A 15,007-nucleotide genomic window follows, 5' to 3' on the forward strand; every position below is an offset into this window, starting at 1 on the left:
TTTGGGCTGGAGAGATGGCTCAGGGGTTAAGAGCACCAACAGCTCTTCCAGAGGTCTTGAGTTCAATTCCCAGCAACCACATGGTGGCTTACAACCATCTGTAATGGGGTCTGGTGCCCTCTTCTTATGTGTCTGAAGAGAGCAATGATGGTGTACTCATATGTATAAAATAAATAAATAAATCTTTTTTCTTTTTTTTAAAAATAAATCATTTGTCTATATACCATGATTACAAGAGAGTACATCATTGTTCTGCAAAGATCTGCTCAAAAGGGTGGTCTAATACCTAGTGATTGTTTATATATTTAATAACAATAGGAAAAGCATATTAATAGCAGGAATCTTTCTTAAAATGAAATCTCCTTGTCCTTGCTTGCAGAAGAAAATCCATCACTAATTGTACAGTCTATGGCAGACCCACCTCAGAAAGATCACTAACTGTACAGTCTATGGCAGAACCATCTCAGAAAGATCACTTGCTGGCTTTTAACTTCTCCTTGATGGCTCCTGGCACTTTTGTAGCCATTCTGTAACCTATGTATATGTACTAAATATATAGGTTATAATAAATATTAATTAAATTTATATAATAATATTAAACAATAAAATAATATGATTTTATATTTTATATTACATATATTATGAATATTGTTATAATTAACATATAGTAAAATAATATCAAATGATAAGATAATAAAATTAAATAATATTAATTAAAATAATATATATATATTTATATGTACTAACATATGTACTTATATATATATATATGTGTGTGTGTACTGTGTTATATATTTTATATACATTATTAGTTAATATTGGTAGTTAAAATTGTAGTAAAAGAACCTGTGTTTGTTAATGACCAGATGTCAAGGGAAATCCTGATTGCCTGGTGTTAGATTGTGGGCTCGAGCTAACCCAGCCATATACACTTGCAGCAACCTCCCTCTCACAGCTGTCATAAAGGCGATGAATGGCCATCCCCCACCCAGGGGAGAGAGCGGGCCTTAAAGTGCAAACGTTCGAATCCAGTTGCTGCTCAGGCAGGCCATGTCTGCAGCAGCCTTTCCCCTCTCACAGATGTTAACAGACTGACACACTGACTGATTCCCTTGCTAACAGACAATTCCTGGGGTGAGGGGCCCTCACCAGAGTGAGCTTGCATCAAAGGGTACTCCCTGCCTGTCCCATGTGCCCTTTGGGTTTATGCTAACAGATCCCACTTCTGCCACCTGGGCTTTCAGACTCTGCCTTGCCATCTCTGGTGCTGGGGCCTGAGCAATCCTGGGGACACCCCCCCCCAAGTTGTTCTCTCTCTGTCTGTACAAGGTGTTACTGGTTTTGTTTTTATTTGATTGTTTGGTTTTCAAAGCAGGGTTTCCTCTGTGTAGCCCTGGCTATCCTGGAACTCAATCTGTAGACCAGGCTGGCCTGGAACTCAGAGATCTGCCTTCCCCTCCCTCCCCAGTGCTGGCTCCTCCACTCTCCAGATGTTGTTTTTAATGTCTTTATTTCTCAGTAATCCATCTCAGTATTTCTTTAATAAACAACTAATAAACAAATAAATAGGCTCTTTCAACAAGTCACAGACAACAACACTGATATAACTTGTGGGTATATTGTTACTCGATACATTCTGACATTTCAGAATAGCACAGCTCTCAGGGCAGGCAGGATACAACATGATTGGGCTCTGGGGTTCCTGTGGTGAGTAAGAGCTCAGCATACAGCCCATAGGAAGTATAAGAGTGCATCTGAGTCACTGAGGACTGGGGCCTGAGGCTGCAAGTCACGTGGCAGGGTACATTTGTCCTCCCTCTATAAGGACCCAAGAAGAACCAGTGTCTCCCTTCCCTGCCCCTAGGGCTTCCAGCATCCTGGTCTCTATGACAACAGCTTCTCTGAGGCCCATGTCTCATTTCTTTATTGATGCAAGCCCATAAATCTGAGGAGGGGGCAACAAACTGAGACAGAGGTTGGTGACTGGGCAACAGGAGGGCCTCAGGGTGCTTCCATACCATAGGAATCGGGCAGGTCTACATGGCACAAGCTTCAGAGGGTAGCTCTTAGGTAAGCTCAGAGTTCACAGGGTCTGAGAACAATTCAAGAGATGGAGGGTGCGAATGCTGTTGGCAAGAGGTCCTTGGGGCTGAGCAGGGCAGAGATTGAAGGTGTTGAGTGTTAAGAAGAGGAGCATCTACAAGGAGGCAGATGGCAAGCACCCACCCCTCGCTTCCCTCTCCATGTCCCAAGGGCCACACTTACGAGGAGGCGAGGGCTCTCCAGTAGTGACGGAGCCAAATTCCACGGGATACACACTGCCCAGGGGTTGCTCTCTGCAGGGGCCAGTGACACACCAGATAAGAGTTCAGAAGGTTGGAAATGCATGAGACAAAGGGGGATTGCTTCCCCATTCCACTCAAGCTTTGAATTCCACATTCCTGTTCCGTCCTTAAGATGTCCAGACCTCACTTATGTCCCAGGGCCTCCAGGGCTGTGGACAGCCTTTTCCCAAGGTGACTCCACTCCAGCTCCCACTCAGTCTAGATGTAGGTGTCACCCAGGTCCCATCTAGAGCTGAAGTGCAGAGATGTCTCCCTTGGCGGGAGCTGTGACTTCCCATGCCCTGAACTGCCAGGACCTTTCTCACAGACCTTGCCATTTCTTTGGATGGTTCATTCAAATATTCCCACTGTCCTTGACACCCTATCCTGATGACAGTGTGCAGCTGCCACCCCTCTGCAGTGCCCCCTCTCAACTGTCACTCCACCTGTTTCCCTGTCTGCAGACCCCCCCAGGCACCACCTGGCTTTCCCCAGACCTTCTCACTGGCTCCTGGGGCCTGCTGGTGCTGTTCCTGGCCTGAAGTCCCCTCTAGTCACATCTCCAGCCCAACCCTGCCCTTCCCTCAACTGGCCTGGAACACTTCCAAGTTCAGACATGGACGTAATGTGCCTGGCTTGCCCAAGGGGCCCAGTGAAGAGTCAGCCCTGGGTAGACAACGTGTGCTATCAGGTGGCATTTCTGCCTGCCAGAGAATTGGATTTGCAGCACTGTGATCTACAGGGGACAGAGGCACTGGGTCCTGGCACAGAAAGAGCAACACTATAGCTGGCCACTTATAGGGAGCACAAAGGGGTGCTCAGTTAGCACTGAGGGACCTGAAGGGAGTAATTAGGGCAAAGGTCATGGGAGATGGCTGATGTCAAGACAAGGAAGCTAGAATCATCTTCAGGACACAGTGGGGCACAGGCTGTGTTGAATGTGTTTAAAGCAGAAAAAAAAAAAAAAATCAAGGTGAGTCCACGGAAAGGACCACGCTGCCAAGTGCTGATCAGGGCAGTGACACACACCACGGACTTCTTCCCACAGCCTGTGGGCTCTCCTCACTACATCTAGAGGAGAGTAAAGACCCCATCTAGCTTCCTACAGCCCCAGCTCCCTGTAGCCTCCCACTCTCCAAAGCCCCGAAGAGTTCTGAGAAGCAGAAGCCACAGGGGCAGGCTCAGGAGGAGGGACCTGAGCACTGAGCCTACCTATTCCATAGGGGGTCCCTCCTGCAGCACAGTCCCCGCCGATGGCAGAGTGTTGGGAGATAGTAGTAGCACCAGGCTAGGCCAGCCCCAGGGAGCAGAGGCAGCAGGAAGCTGAGGAGCATGGCCAAGGGGAAGGCATCTCCGTCTGTGGAGGGCAGGGGTGCTGAGTCCCAAGCAGGCTACTGCCCAGGCGGTTCCTGCCTGCTCCCAGCCCACTGGCATACTTGCAGACTGTGCAGGGCCACTATCCACGCTACCACCCAAGCCAGGCTTGTCACAGAAGGGTGGAGCCCAGCCAGCAGCACAGTGACAGTTACGATTGCTATTGCAAACCTGAGAAGAGGATAGAAGAGTCACCAGGTGGCAAGGACCTCCAAGGTCACCCTGACCCCTTAGGCTACTCACCCCACCGTTATGGCAGGCAGTCAAGCAACGTTCCAGCTCCTGGGAGGTGGCATTCTGACAGTGCTTGTCCTGGCACACCTATGGGCATTATGCCCACTGGGCAGTGAGGAGAACACTTCGGCATGGAGGGCTCAATAACCAGGAGGGGGTTGGGTGGGCAGGGCTCACCATTCTAGGTCCACAGCGGGTGCCTGGCTCTACCAGACCCAAATCAAGCTGGTCCAGGTGACTATCTGGGAGCACAAAGGCCCCTCGGCAAACCACTTCGCGGCCCTCGAGGAGAATTGTGGAGTCCAGAGTCACTATGTGCGGCACTAGTGGGTTTGGCTCCCCTCCCTGGCACAGCAGCTTGCCACACTGAGCGTCCCTGGGAAGGAAATGGAAGGTGGTCAACGTCTTGGAGTGCTCCGCCCTACTTTACATCTGTAGACCCTCAGCATCACACCTCACCTCTGCGCACAAGGCAGAAAGCTACCCTTGTGGTCCTGGCCACAGTTCCCCTGCGAATTTCCCATGGAGTTCATCTGCTGGAAACATAGCTCTGGGGCTGGCTGGGACCCTTGGGGGTAGAAGTGGGCAGGTCGGACCTCAGTTCCACGGGTGAAGCTTGCCCGCAGTAGAAAACCGCAGGTTTTAGTATTGGTCAGGGCACCAGCATATGGTCTCACCAGGCCCCCATAGCTGCTGGCACTGCTGCTCCAGCGTGGGACACCAGCCGTCTAGACAATAGCCGCGCCCCTCAGCGCAGGGTGAGCCATCCAGAAGGTAAACATCCGCGGGACAATGCGGGGAGGTGCCGGTGCAGAACTCCGGGAGGTCGCAGTCAGTCGCTGCAGGACGGCAAGGCGTGCCTGCGGACTTGAGCTACACCAGAGACCCATTAAGGGAAAGCAGAGAGATCTTTGCTGAAAGCCCGAGGGAGTGCTACGTGAACCCATACATAGGGTCAAGCTCACACTCAAAATAGGGACTAGAAGGTCCCAGCCCAGCTAAGATCTACAGGGCGCTCCACAGTATCCCGAGTCCTCACCAGGCACCTCGCACAGCAATCGCCATGGGCGCATTGAGCCCCCGCACGCAGGGAGCAATTGTGGGCAAAGCAGCAGGGGTCTGGGCACTTCTGAAGTCAGAAAGGAGAGAACAGAACACGTGATGGCGGAGCAAGCTAGACCTGGGAGAGGCTGGGAGCATGGGCCAGCCTTGAACCCCAAGGACCGAGATGACGATCTGACCTGGCCAGAACCGCAGTCGCACTCTTCTCCTGCTTCCACGAAGCCGTTTCCGCAGCGGCCGGGCAACACCAGGAGCCCCGGCGCCGAGCTGTTGGAGAGGCACGGACCGCCCCCTTTGCGGAAGAAGGTGCGCAGCTGGCGGCGGCTGCAGGCGCTGAAGACGCGCGGGAAAGGGTGCCTGCAGATGGAAGACGGATGTCATTGGTGGTGCAGGGACCATCTGGAGTGCTGGAGCCACCTCCTAAGCTCAGGCTGCCACTGCACTCTGGGCCCTGAGGTTAGCCACACAGCCGCCAAGATGTGCGGTTTCTTTCTAAGCTAAGCGAGCAGTCGAGAGAGGGGAGGGGAAAGGAATGCTAGGAACCGGAGACAGGAGGCTGTGATGCTAAAATCGGGCAGTCCGGGGGCCCCAAGGAAGACCAAGGATCAGGAGTGGAGTACCCTAGTCCAGCAGTCATTCTGAGACTCCATCTTATCAGCATCTCTCCCATCGAGGCCCTATTAGCAGGCTGTTATCACCCTCACTTTACTAAAGAGGAAACTGAGGGGTAACCAAAGAAACGCAGTCGCCTTGTCCAGGTCCGGTGGCTCCGACCTTCTGTGCGTACCCTGTGGCTGCCTCCATGACGCAACCTCCTTGCTCTGCGTCGGCCTGCATGCAGCAGCCCTCGGGGTCATGGTGAAGGCCCAGGCTGTGGCCTATTTCGTGGGCCATGGTGGCTGCTGTGCCGATGGGGAGTTCCGAGTGGTCCTGAGGAGCCGGGTTTCACTGAGGAACACAAACCCTGCCCAAACCTCTCTCCTCCTAGGTCCCCAGCAAAGCTTACTGTGCTCACACCTCCGGAGCTCTCTGCACGGCACATGCCCTCCACAGGCGCCAGGCCCACCGTGGTACCCTGAAAGGTGCGGCCCCTAAGGATGATGGAGCAGGGCGTGACTGGGTGGGGTTAGAAATAAGGACCTCCCGCAACCCGTGTGTGTGTGTGTGTGTGTGTGTGTGTGTGTGTGTGTGTGTGTGTGTAAACGGCACCCACGTGAGCAGTTGTGTGGAGTCGTGTGGTCTCCTGGCCCACACCCCGCGGCGCCACTGGAGGAAAGCCCAGAGCGTTTCGTTTGCGTCCTGCGTGATGCGACTGAGATCCTGCTCGGTCCACACTTCCAGCCCGGTCAACACCAACTGAATATCCAGAGTCCTGAGAATCTGAGGGAGAGACCGGCTGAGGCCAGGAACCAGACACCCACCAGAGCTTTTCAACTGCCTCCCTCCCAGCCTTCAGCGCCCTAATCATTCAACCTGGTCCACGCAATTGGCAACCTCCAGGAGGCGCTGTCTCGTGTGGTTCAAGTTCTGATGCTGAAGCAGGAACTGAGAAGGCAGAGATCCCTGGGTCATTACGGTGCTGAGCAGGCTCCCGCCCAGCCCAGTCAGACCTCTTAGGTCTCTCCTCACCAGGGTGTGATCAGCCACTATATACAGTTCCAGGTACCTGGGACTCCTGCGCGCCTCTCGCCTCACCTGGGAGGAGCAAATGATGAGGGGCAGGCTGCTTGACCGAATCCTAGCCACACACCGTGATCCCCCCCCTCCCCCGGGCAGGGGAGGGGAGAGTTCAACTTCTGTTCAAACTTGATTCTTCAGCCTCCAAATTAAAACAGGGAGACCCCGTACAGAACCCTCATTCCTGTGTCCTCTGCTTTGAAGGACCAGTCCCACTCTAGTCTGTGCCCCTTACCCGGCTCTGGGGGACATGAGGAAGATTGGCTTTGTATTGGGAGTTATTGTCTCTCCGGACCCCTCTCCAGGTGAACAACTGTTCCATCCGGAAGATCTCGTGGGTTGGGAAGTCCTTGGTGTCCCCAGGAGTCCGGGGTTGCAGATAATAGCTGACTTTGCTGCTGAGCACAATAAGGCCACTAGAGTGCAGGGGATAGCAAAAATGTGTGAACAGGAGCTCTCACCTCTGCGGCAGCCCCAGGCCCTCTCACCCAATGCCTTACCTCATCCCAGAGCAGATGCTGAGAACCACCCAGGATTCCTGGAAGCCCCTCACACGCCCGTGATAGTGGCAATGATCCTAGAGAGGAGGAGGCTCAGACCCACATCTCAGTAGGGGCTCAAGTTGGCGGGACAAGGAGGAAGTGGGGCCTGAAGGCAGACTACAACCTCCTTAGGAATGCAAAACAGGACAGGGTAGGCATTGAGGCTACACCTCTCCCCTTGTTGTCAGAGCCCATGAAAGTGTCTCACCGTGTGGTTGGGGGACAGCACGACCGGCTGTCCATCCGGCCTGTAGTGGGTTTCTGTGTATCCTGGGGCCAGGAGCCTGCTGGAGTTTTAGGAGTCAGTGAATTTAGACCTGCCTCCTGCCGCTTGCTTCCAGCTCTACTCCCTGAGTGCTAGCTGAGGCATTCAGTGTGTCAGAGAGAAAGGATGGGAAAGGCTGCACACTGTGCCTCAAAGAGAAAATCTCCGGCTAAAAGAAGACAAAGGTCTGGAGCAAGCCCTGAGGTGGGTTAGTCAAGGGACTGGGAAGTGTGGGAAGCACCCAGGCTGGGGGCCTTTGGGGCTGTGGAGCCTGCAGCAGGCAGCTGAGGGGGGGGGGGTGTCAGGAGATACTACCTCAGAGATGCCACCTAGGGCCAGGGTACTCCTGCCTTTGCTGAGCAGACCCCAGGCCCTCCAGTTCTCCTCAGACTGCTAGATCCCATGTCTCCATCTGTCCCTCAGTGATGCGTACTTCCGACTTCCACCTGCCTGTAGCTGATTCTGTTCAGCCCACCCGGGGAAGGATCCCTTTACTTGGAGCTAGACTCTATCAGTAATGTCTCCATTTTCAGGCTTCTTCCGTGTCCCCACCAGGAACATTGCAACCATAAATAGCTGCTGCTTCTCTTTGTTTCTTTCTTTTCTTTTCTTTTCCTCCTTCTTCTCCTTCTCCCTCTCCTTCTTCTTCTTCTTTTTATCTTTCCCTCTTCCTCACTCTTCCTTTATATTTTGAGACCGGGTTTTGCTAAGTTGCCTAGGCTGGTCTTGAACTCACTCTATAACCCAGGCAGGCCCCGACTTGACTCTGTGTTTCTCCTGCCCAGCCTCCTGAGGAGCCAGACTTACAGGCCTGCACCTCCATGCCTGACTTCAATTGTTCTTCCTTCCAGAAAATCCTGACTCCAACTTCACCTTGTCCTCCAGGTCATCTGTCAAAACCCCAGGCTGTTGTACGGCCAGCCATCCTTTACACCCATTTCAACTCTGCTTCTTTGCTGGCTGCACTCACACATGCTGACGTTCAGTGTGCGCACACACGTACAAGATTGTTTAGTAGGTAGGGATGTGGCACTCTCGGGAACGGTGCTCTGGCGTGGTGGTTACAGTTTGTTCCCAGTCTGTCTGATTCCAGGGAGAGAATAAAATGAATGAGTGCCTTCTGCAATGTCCACAAGAGAGCAGACATGGAGCAAGTGGCGTGGCTGGCGGTGGAGTCTGCAGTTCCACGTCTCCATCTTGTTCACCCTCTGCACTCCTTAGACACTGTGCTTCTCCTTTACCACCTCACGTTCTTTGACTCTTCAGATCCATCCAAGATCTTTAGCACTAAGATGCCTTCTTCGATCGGCCCCACTGGGAAGCCCACCCCCCCAACCCCAGCCCTCTCCTCTCTGTTCTCTTCCACGCAGATGGAGACATTCCTGGTAGACCAGATGAACTGTCACCATTGGATTTGACCATTGCAGCTTTTTCTTCTGCCATCTGTGGAAATTCCCTTTGCCTAAGAATTCCCTTTGAATTAAGGTATCAGGCAATGTCTGTTGGGTGGTGCTTACTCTTCTCCAGCAGAGAGCCACCCACCCAGCTGCACCAGGGTATGAGATGACCAGGTATGTACTTACCTATAGCTGGGTTCAGTCCACTGTAGCCCCAAGCACATCAGCCACTCTCCCTGTCACTCTGCTGCCGCTTCCCACCCAGCCTCCATCCCAGAAAGCACTGATCCTCTCCAGAGAGGGTCTGTGTCTGGACTTCAGCAACCCCCTGGCTGGTACTCACTGGTTCTTCTCAAGTTCAAGCAGGAGATCCTGGCCTTCAGCCTTTAAAGCCACCAGCACTGAGTCAGGCTTCAAGATCTAACAGAGAAGAAAAGCAGTGACACACAAGGCCCCCAGGCCACCTGGCTGCCTGGGAACCGGTAGGGTGTAGAGCTACCTAGTGAGAAAGCTCATAGCAACAGTTGGCTCCTGCATTGCAGGGAGAGGATACGTGTGGGAGTTGTAGCTCAGAGATGTTCCCAGTGCTTGTGTTTGTGACAGCGGACCCTTAAAGATGCATAACCACCACATACGGACATAGCAGTTGCAATGTTGCCTAGGTTGTAATGTCTGCTATGGACATATGGACATATGCTATGTCCATAGTCAGGAGCCCCATGAAAAGGCAGGAAGAGCGGGAGGCAGTGGGCACTGAGGGTGATGTAGGTGGGCTACAGCTTTGGCCATCTCTTGTACTGCCTGCGGCCTTGCTTCTGTTTTGTTTGTATGCTTGCTGATTTGCTGTGGGTGCTGCAGATCAAACCCAGGGCCTTGCACGTGCCAAGCAAGTGCCAAATCACCCAGCTGCATCCGCAGCTCCTGGTTGCACATCTCTCCATCTTGCTGCCTTTCCCCCTCATTCCTGATAGAACCCAGACTTTTTCCTCCACCTCCAGTTCCAGTGAACTGCCCGGTCCTCTGAAATTCCTCTAGGCTGGCCTCATAACTGAACTCATGAAGTAAACATGAGCCCCCAACTTTGGCTCCCTAAAAAGTGTTGACTCTCTCAGCTCCGATGTCAGAAAGGCTGGCCTTGGCCCTCTAGCTGCCTTTCCTCTCTCACTGGCTTGGTCTCTCTCAGGCCACTTCGCCTGGCTAGAAGCCAGAACTGGAACTAGCCCAAGAGATTCCAGGGAAGGCTGCTGTATTTTTTTTTTAAATGTTTTCCCCACCCACAATGGCTTTTCCTTTTTTATCTCAAAATGCACTGGGCTGGGACCCTGGCCAAGAATCTTTCAGGGCCCTTCCGCAACAGGTGTAGAGAAGATGCCCCTCACTTCCCCAGCCCCGGACTCCACAAGGGCCCAAACATGAGCTTATATGGTTGGAGTGCCTCTTGCTTTATGGGAGAATGTCTGCTCTGGGAGAAAGGCAGTGGCCCCACTGGAAGGTCCCTTCCCTCTGCGGCCCTTGCTGTCTTTGCCTCTGCTCCAGGCTTCCCCCTCCCGCTTTGTGCACCATCCCCATCCTGCAGGATGATCCTGCTTGTGAAATACACAGGCCCTGCCAGAGCTCCTCCTGGCCCGTCCTCACAGGCCTACTAAGGCAGAGCAGAGTCCCCCTGGGATTCTCTCACAGACCAAGCCAGGCAAGCAGAGAGGCCACCGTCGGGAACCCGTGCGTGTCCACAAGTCATCTTTGCTTGGCTAGTTGAGAGAAGTCCTAGAGGTCTGAGGGACCCCAGTGAAGGCCCGGACTTGAAAGGTTTAGGTTTCTGGAACACATCCTCACTGTTGCAACACTCTCAGGTTTGGACAGTGGGGCTGCCCTCTGTCTGGAGGTACGAAATCAAACTCTCTCCAGCCTGGGTAGGAAAGAAGGGGAGGCAGCCAATAGTCTGAAGCCCTCAGGTCTCATGGGGCCTCAGGCTTCTAGGCCCAATGAACTATTCAAGCATGAGCGACTTTACAAGCCCCATGGGGCTAGGCTTGCCTCTCTGTAAGCCAGGCAGATAGTGCCGGCCTCCCCGTGGGTGTAAAGGCACACACGGCTCTTCTGGGAGAACACAATGAGCAGAAGTTAGGAGGAGGCTGAGCAGGGCTCTGGAGAAGCAAGCAGGAGTGAGGATACATCTGGGGACATGAGGAGAATGCCCCTACGGCTTTCTTGTCCCAGGTGGCTTCTAGCCATGGAAGCTGAGGTTACAGGACAGCAGCATGTCCACAGAGTCATATGTTCCTCATAAACGTGGCCAAAGGGGATCTTTTGGTGTCCTTCTTTTAAAAATCTCCTGCAGCTGCCATGATGGCTCATGACTTGAAGCCCCCCAGGGCTACATAGCAAGACCCTGACTCAATCAAAACAAAACAGAATAGAACAGAACACACACACACACACACACACACACACACACACACACACACACACACCTCTCCTGAAAGGCTTTAGGGCTCAAACTATGAACTCATCTTTGCTTAGTTGAGTGGGCGTAGCCTGGATGTTCCCCCATGCAGAAGAAGAGGGATGGGCCAGAAATAGAAGGGGGTGGGGGGGAGGAAGCCCAAAATGACTTCCATGTGTGCAGGCTCACGCCATCTAGATGTCTCTTTGTCCCACCCACCCGACAGGGAGTGGCTTAACGGTACAGTGATTTGGTTCTGAGACCCCAGAAAAGCTGTCACGCTGCATTTGGGGGAAAGGACAAAGAGCCTGAGACCCAGGGCCCCTAGTAAGAACAGGATAACGGATGCTTGGATGCTTACCGGCTCCTCCAGGGGGACCCTGAGCCAGAGTCTGCCCTCCAGGATCCAGTGGGGAGTGACTAGCTCTCCATGGGCATTTCCTGGGGTGAAAGCAGAAAATAGTGTTAGAATAGCAGTTAGGAGCAGGAAGCCATCAGGGAAGGAGGGGTCCTGAAAGCTGGACTCCATGTGTAGCACTCCCAGGATTTGGTATTCGTGGGGCATCTCCCGAATGGAGAAGCAACCAGGGAGGTGGCAAAAGAGAAACCGAGGCACCAAGGACCATCCCCATTAGGAAATTTGAGAGCGGCCAGAGCTTGGGGAGCTGGTTTGAGGTCAGAGGTCCCGGGAAGAAGCCCAGACCCCAGCACAGAGGGGCTGGGAAGAAGGAGGCAGCCTTGGGTATTTTTAGACTGGGCAGTAGCTGCCTTTAGCGTGAGGGATGTGTTTGGAGGCCTCCTTTGCCATCTGAGTAAGACAGCCACCAGATGTCTGTCCCACAGCTCCTGACTCTCATTAGGGTTGATGCTGGTGTTGGGACTCTGACGGACCTGGTCCAGAACCCCTCCTCTTTTTGTCAAGGTGAAGGGAGGAGCTGGGGTTCAGAGGCTCAGTGATCCTGGGGCAGGCGTTTCCGAGGGGCTCCAGGAGGAGAATCGGAGCCAAGCATTACTCAGGCGGTGTTGGAATGTTCTTCAGGAATGTTCCTACCTCCCCTCTCCTATCTGGTCCCAGAAACACTCACAGGACCTATCCTGCAGGAGCCAGGCTCCAGCAGCCAGAGATAGCAGTAAGCCCACTTAAACCTCTGTCACTGGATCGCCTAGTTGGCACAGGTTACAGAAAAAAGGAAAAAAAAACAAAAACAAAAAAAACAAAAAACAAAGAAACCCAGCCACTTCAGCTCTGGCCTGGCCTGAGCTGAGAACTCTCGTTGGTTCAGCCCTTCCTGGGTCATCCCAGCTCCTTGTTCCTTCTCTACCGCCTCCCTAGATCCCAGATATCAAGATTCTGGAATAGGAGCTGCAGAGGCGGACCAGGTTCAGTTCTCAGCACCCACATGGTGCCTCACAACTATCTGTAACTCCAGCCCCGGGGGATCCATTTCCCTATTCTGGCCCCCGGGTTTCCTGGTACCTCCGCGGTACACAGATGTATGTGCAGGCAAAACACTCATATACATTTTCAAAATCTGAAATAGCAGCAGCTCCAGGAACCTCATCCTTAAAATCATATGTGCTTTGTAATTAATGAGCCATCGTGCAAGTGGGGATGAGGGTGTGGCTTTGGGATGGAGGCTGAAGAGAGAGAAGGGAGAGGAGGAGAAGGAAGGACAGAGAAAACTTCCTGGAGGTTAAAGATCTCAAAGCCAAGAGAAGGCTTAACTGGGTTTGGAGAACCAAGTCTTGCTGGCCTCAGGTCACTAAGGGTGCAGGATATGGATTCAGGTGTGAGTGTATTCTGTGCAGTCCTGCAAGGCAAGGAAGGAGGCAAGGATGGAGCTAGGAGTCTGGGTGGACTAAAGTGGAAACTGAGGAAGCCAGTCTGCATTAGGGAACAGAGGCCCTCTCTCCTCTCCATTAACTATCCACTGGCTAAAGGCAATATATGTCAGTCAGCCCCCTCAGAAGCCTTATGGAAGCAGCAGCAGTCTACAGGTACGGGGTGACTTCCAGGCTGCCCAATATCAAGCCCTCAGTCCTTACTGTCTCCTCCCCGGTGGGCCTTCTGCCTTCTGGCCAGCCTAGTGCTTGCTGTGTGGAGTTTGGAGACTCACCTTAGAGGCTTGGAGATGCTAAGAGCCCTGTCATCCCTGAGTAAGGAGAGGTTACAGTAGGAAGAAAGAGTGGCAGCCCCAGGCACGGCTAGGCAGACACCCCTGTTTGAAGAACTGCCACATAAGGTAACTGTATAAACACCATACACACTGCCCAGACCCAGCATGAGAAGAGGATGAGCCGAGTGAGACAGCTAGGCCTGTGGGCAGACCAGGACTCCAAGGACCACAGGTCCTTCCCGGAGAAGGGAGACACTCTGGCCTGGCAGCCTGGAGGTGCAGAAGCTTCGGAGCAGAGCTGGGCAGCTCTGCGGAGAGGGTAGCGTTGCCTATTTGCTTTGCTAAGTGTGGGCAAGTCTGCTCCAGGGCCAACCCTTCCCAGGAGCACGACTCCTTCCCACATCCTGTCCTGGCCAGGTAGCCCAGGGTCGGAAACTATATTCCTATATTCCGGTAATTGCACTGGAACCCATGACCACCACCACTTCACCCTGCCCTAGAGGCGCCCCCGGCCCGCATCCTCACCTGGAAACATCCGAGCGCTCCGCACCGGACACGAGGGAAGCAATAGTGGCAGCAATAGCAGCACGGGAGACCCCCCGGGTCTCCCGCACCCCGAGCCCATGGCTGGGAGTGCCTTTCCCTCTCACTCTTGCTGTGCTGTTGGCTCCACCCCGGCTGGAGGGGGCCGCCTCCTCCCGCCCTCAGCGGGCCTCGCGCCACCTCGCAGAAGCGCAGAATGTGTCCCTACTCTGGCCCGCAAGACAGGAGTCCCGCGCTGCGGGAGCCAGGACGACCCTCCCTGGCGTTGTTGGCAACAATCCTATCCACACTGGCCAGGGAGGCGAGGGCGGGAAGTCGGGGAAGGTTCTTAGAGAACCTCTCTGGTGCTGAACAGAGGCTTTGCTAAGTGATCCCCGCAGCTGCTCCGGTCTGCCTAGGGCACATCTCTGGTCGCAGTCTCCCTAGTGACATCTGGACTCTGCTTTCTAACTCCTGAGCTAGAATTCCTCCCAGGATCTGTCTACCCGCACCTAATGTCCCACGGCAGTGAAGCTGTCCCACTGCAGCTGAGACGCATCTGGGTACCTAGGGGTCTTGTGGTGGCCGCGTTGCTGAAGTCTGTGGTTCCTGGTAAAGACAAAGCAGTGGTGGGCACAGGGCGGAGGGACAGCGACGGCCAGGACAGAATTGTTCTATACCACAGAGCCCCAGGCATGAGGGACCCTTTCCTGAATGTTAGGGACATTGCTTTCGTGGTGAAAAGATCACTTTGTACACTTGGTATGATTTTGGATAGCAATAGATTTAACTTTGAAATAAGCTGATTAATAATTTCGTTCTGAGAATATGGAATGTAAAAGTTCCAACGACAGAAAAAAAACATTTATACGATTCAAACATCAAACAGTATGATAGGTCAGGCAATTGGATGGAGACAGGACACTCAAGATAGCCAGCCTGTGCAATATAGAGAGTGGTCTCATGGAAGAGAGCAGGAAGGGAAGGAGGGAGGAGGGAGAAGGGAGGAAGGGAGGAGGGAGAGGGAGAGGGAGGAGGGAGAGGGAGAGG

At 53.4% G+C, this 15,007-nt stretch overlaps 1 protein-coding gene across 3 annotated transcripts; it reads right to left on the reverse strand.

Annotated features, from left to right (window-relative positions):
* Window positions 1–1,602: 1,602 nt before the first annotated feature.
* On the reverse strand, window positions 1,603–14,358 carry Adam33 (ADAM metallopeptidase domain 33). Of its 3 annotated transcripts, XM_021193116.1 has the most exons (22): window positions 13,961–14,358; window positions 11,680–11,759; window positions 9,219–9,295; window positions 7,422–7,500; window positions 7,172–7,248; window positions 6,907–7,087; window positions 6,624–6,689; window positions 6,468–6,539; window positions 6,208–6,374; window positions 6,001–6,085; window positions 5,782–5,924; window positions 5,174–5,351; window positions 4,972–5,061; window positions 4,610–4,805; window positions 4,392–4,500; window positions 4,110–4,308; window positions 3,942–4,019; window positions 3,761–3,869; window positions 3,537–3,681; window positions 2,266–2,336; window positions 2,019–2,149; window positions 1,603–1,945 (listed from the first exon to the last, which is right to left on the reverse strand). In XM_021193116.1, exons 1-21 carry the CDS (start codon window positions 14,058–14,060, stop codon window positions 2,067–2,069), a joined length of 2,385 nt encoding a protein of 794 aa, XP_021048775.1. In that variant the 5' UTR covers window positions 14,061–14,358; the 3' UTR covers window positions 1,603–1,945; window positions 2,019–2,066. The 3 variants fall into 3 exon arrangements, with proteins under 3 accessions (XP_021048775.1, XP_021048774.1, XP_021048776.1); XM_021193115.1 differs by having other exon boundaries at window positions 1,603–2,149; XM_021193117.1 differs by lacking the exon at window positions 3,942–4,019 and having other exon boundaries at window positions 1,603–2,149.
* Window positions 14,359–15,007: the final 649 nt, after the last annotated feature.

The sequence above is a fragment of the Mus pahari genome, chromosome 3, assembly GCF_900095145.1.
Source record: "Mus pahari chromosome 3, PAHARI_EIJ_v1.1, whole genome shotgun sequence".
Taxonomy (NCBI): Eukaryota; Metazoa; Chordata; class Mammalia; order Rodentia; family Muridae; genus Mus; species Mus pahari.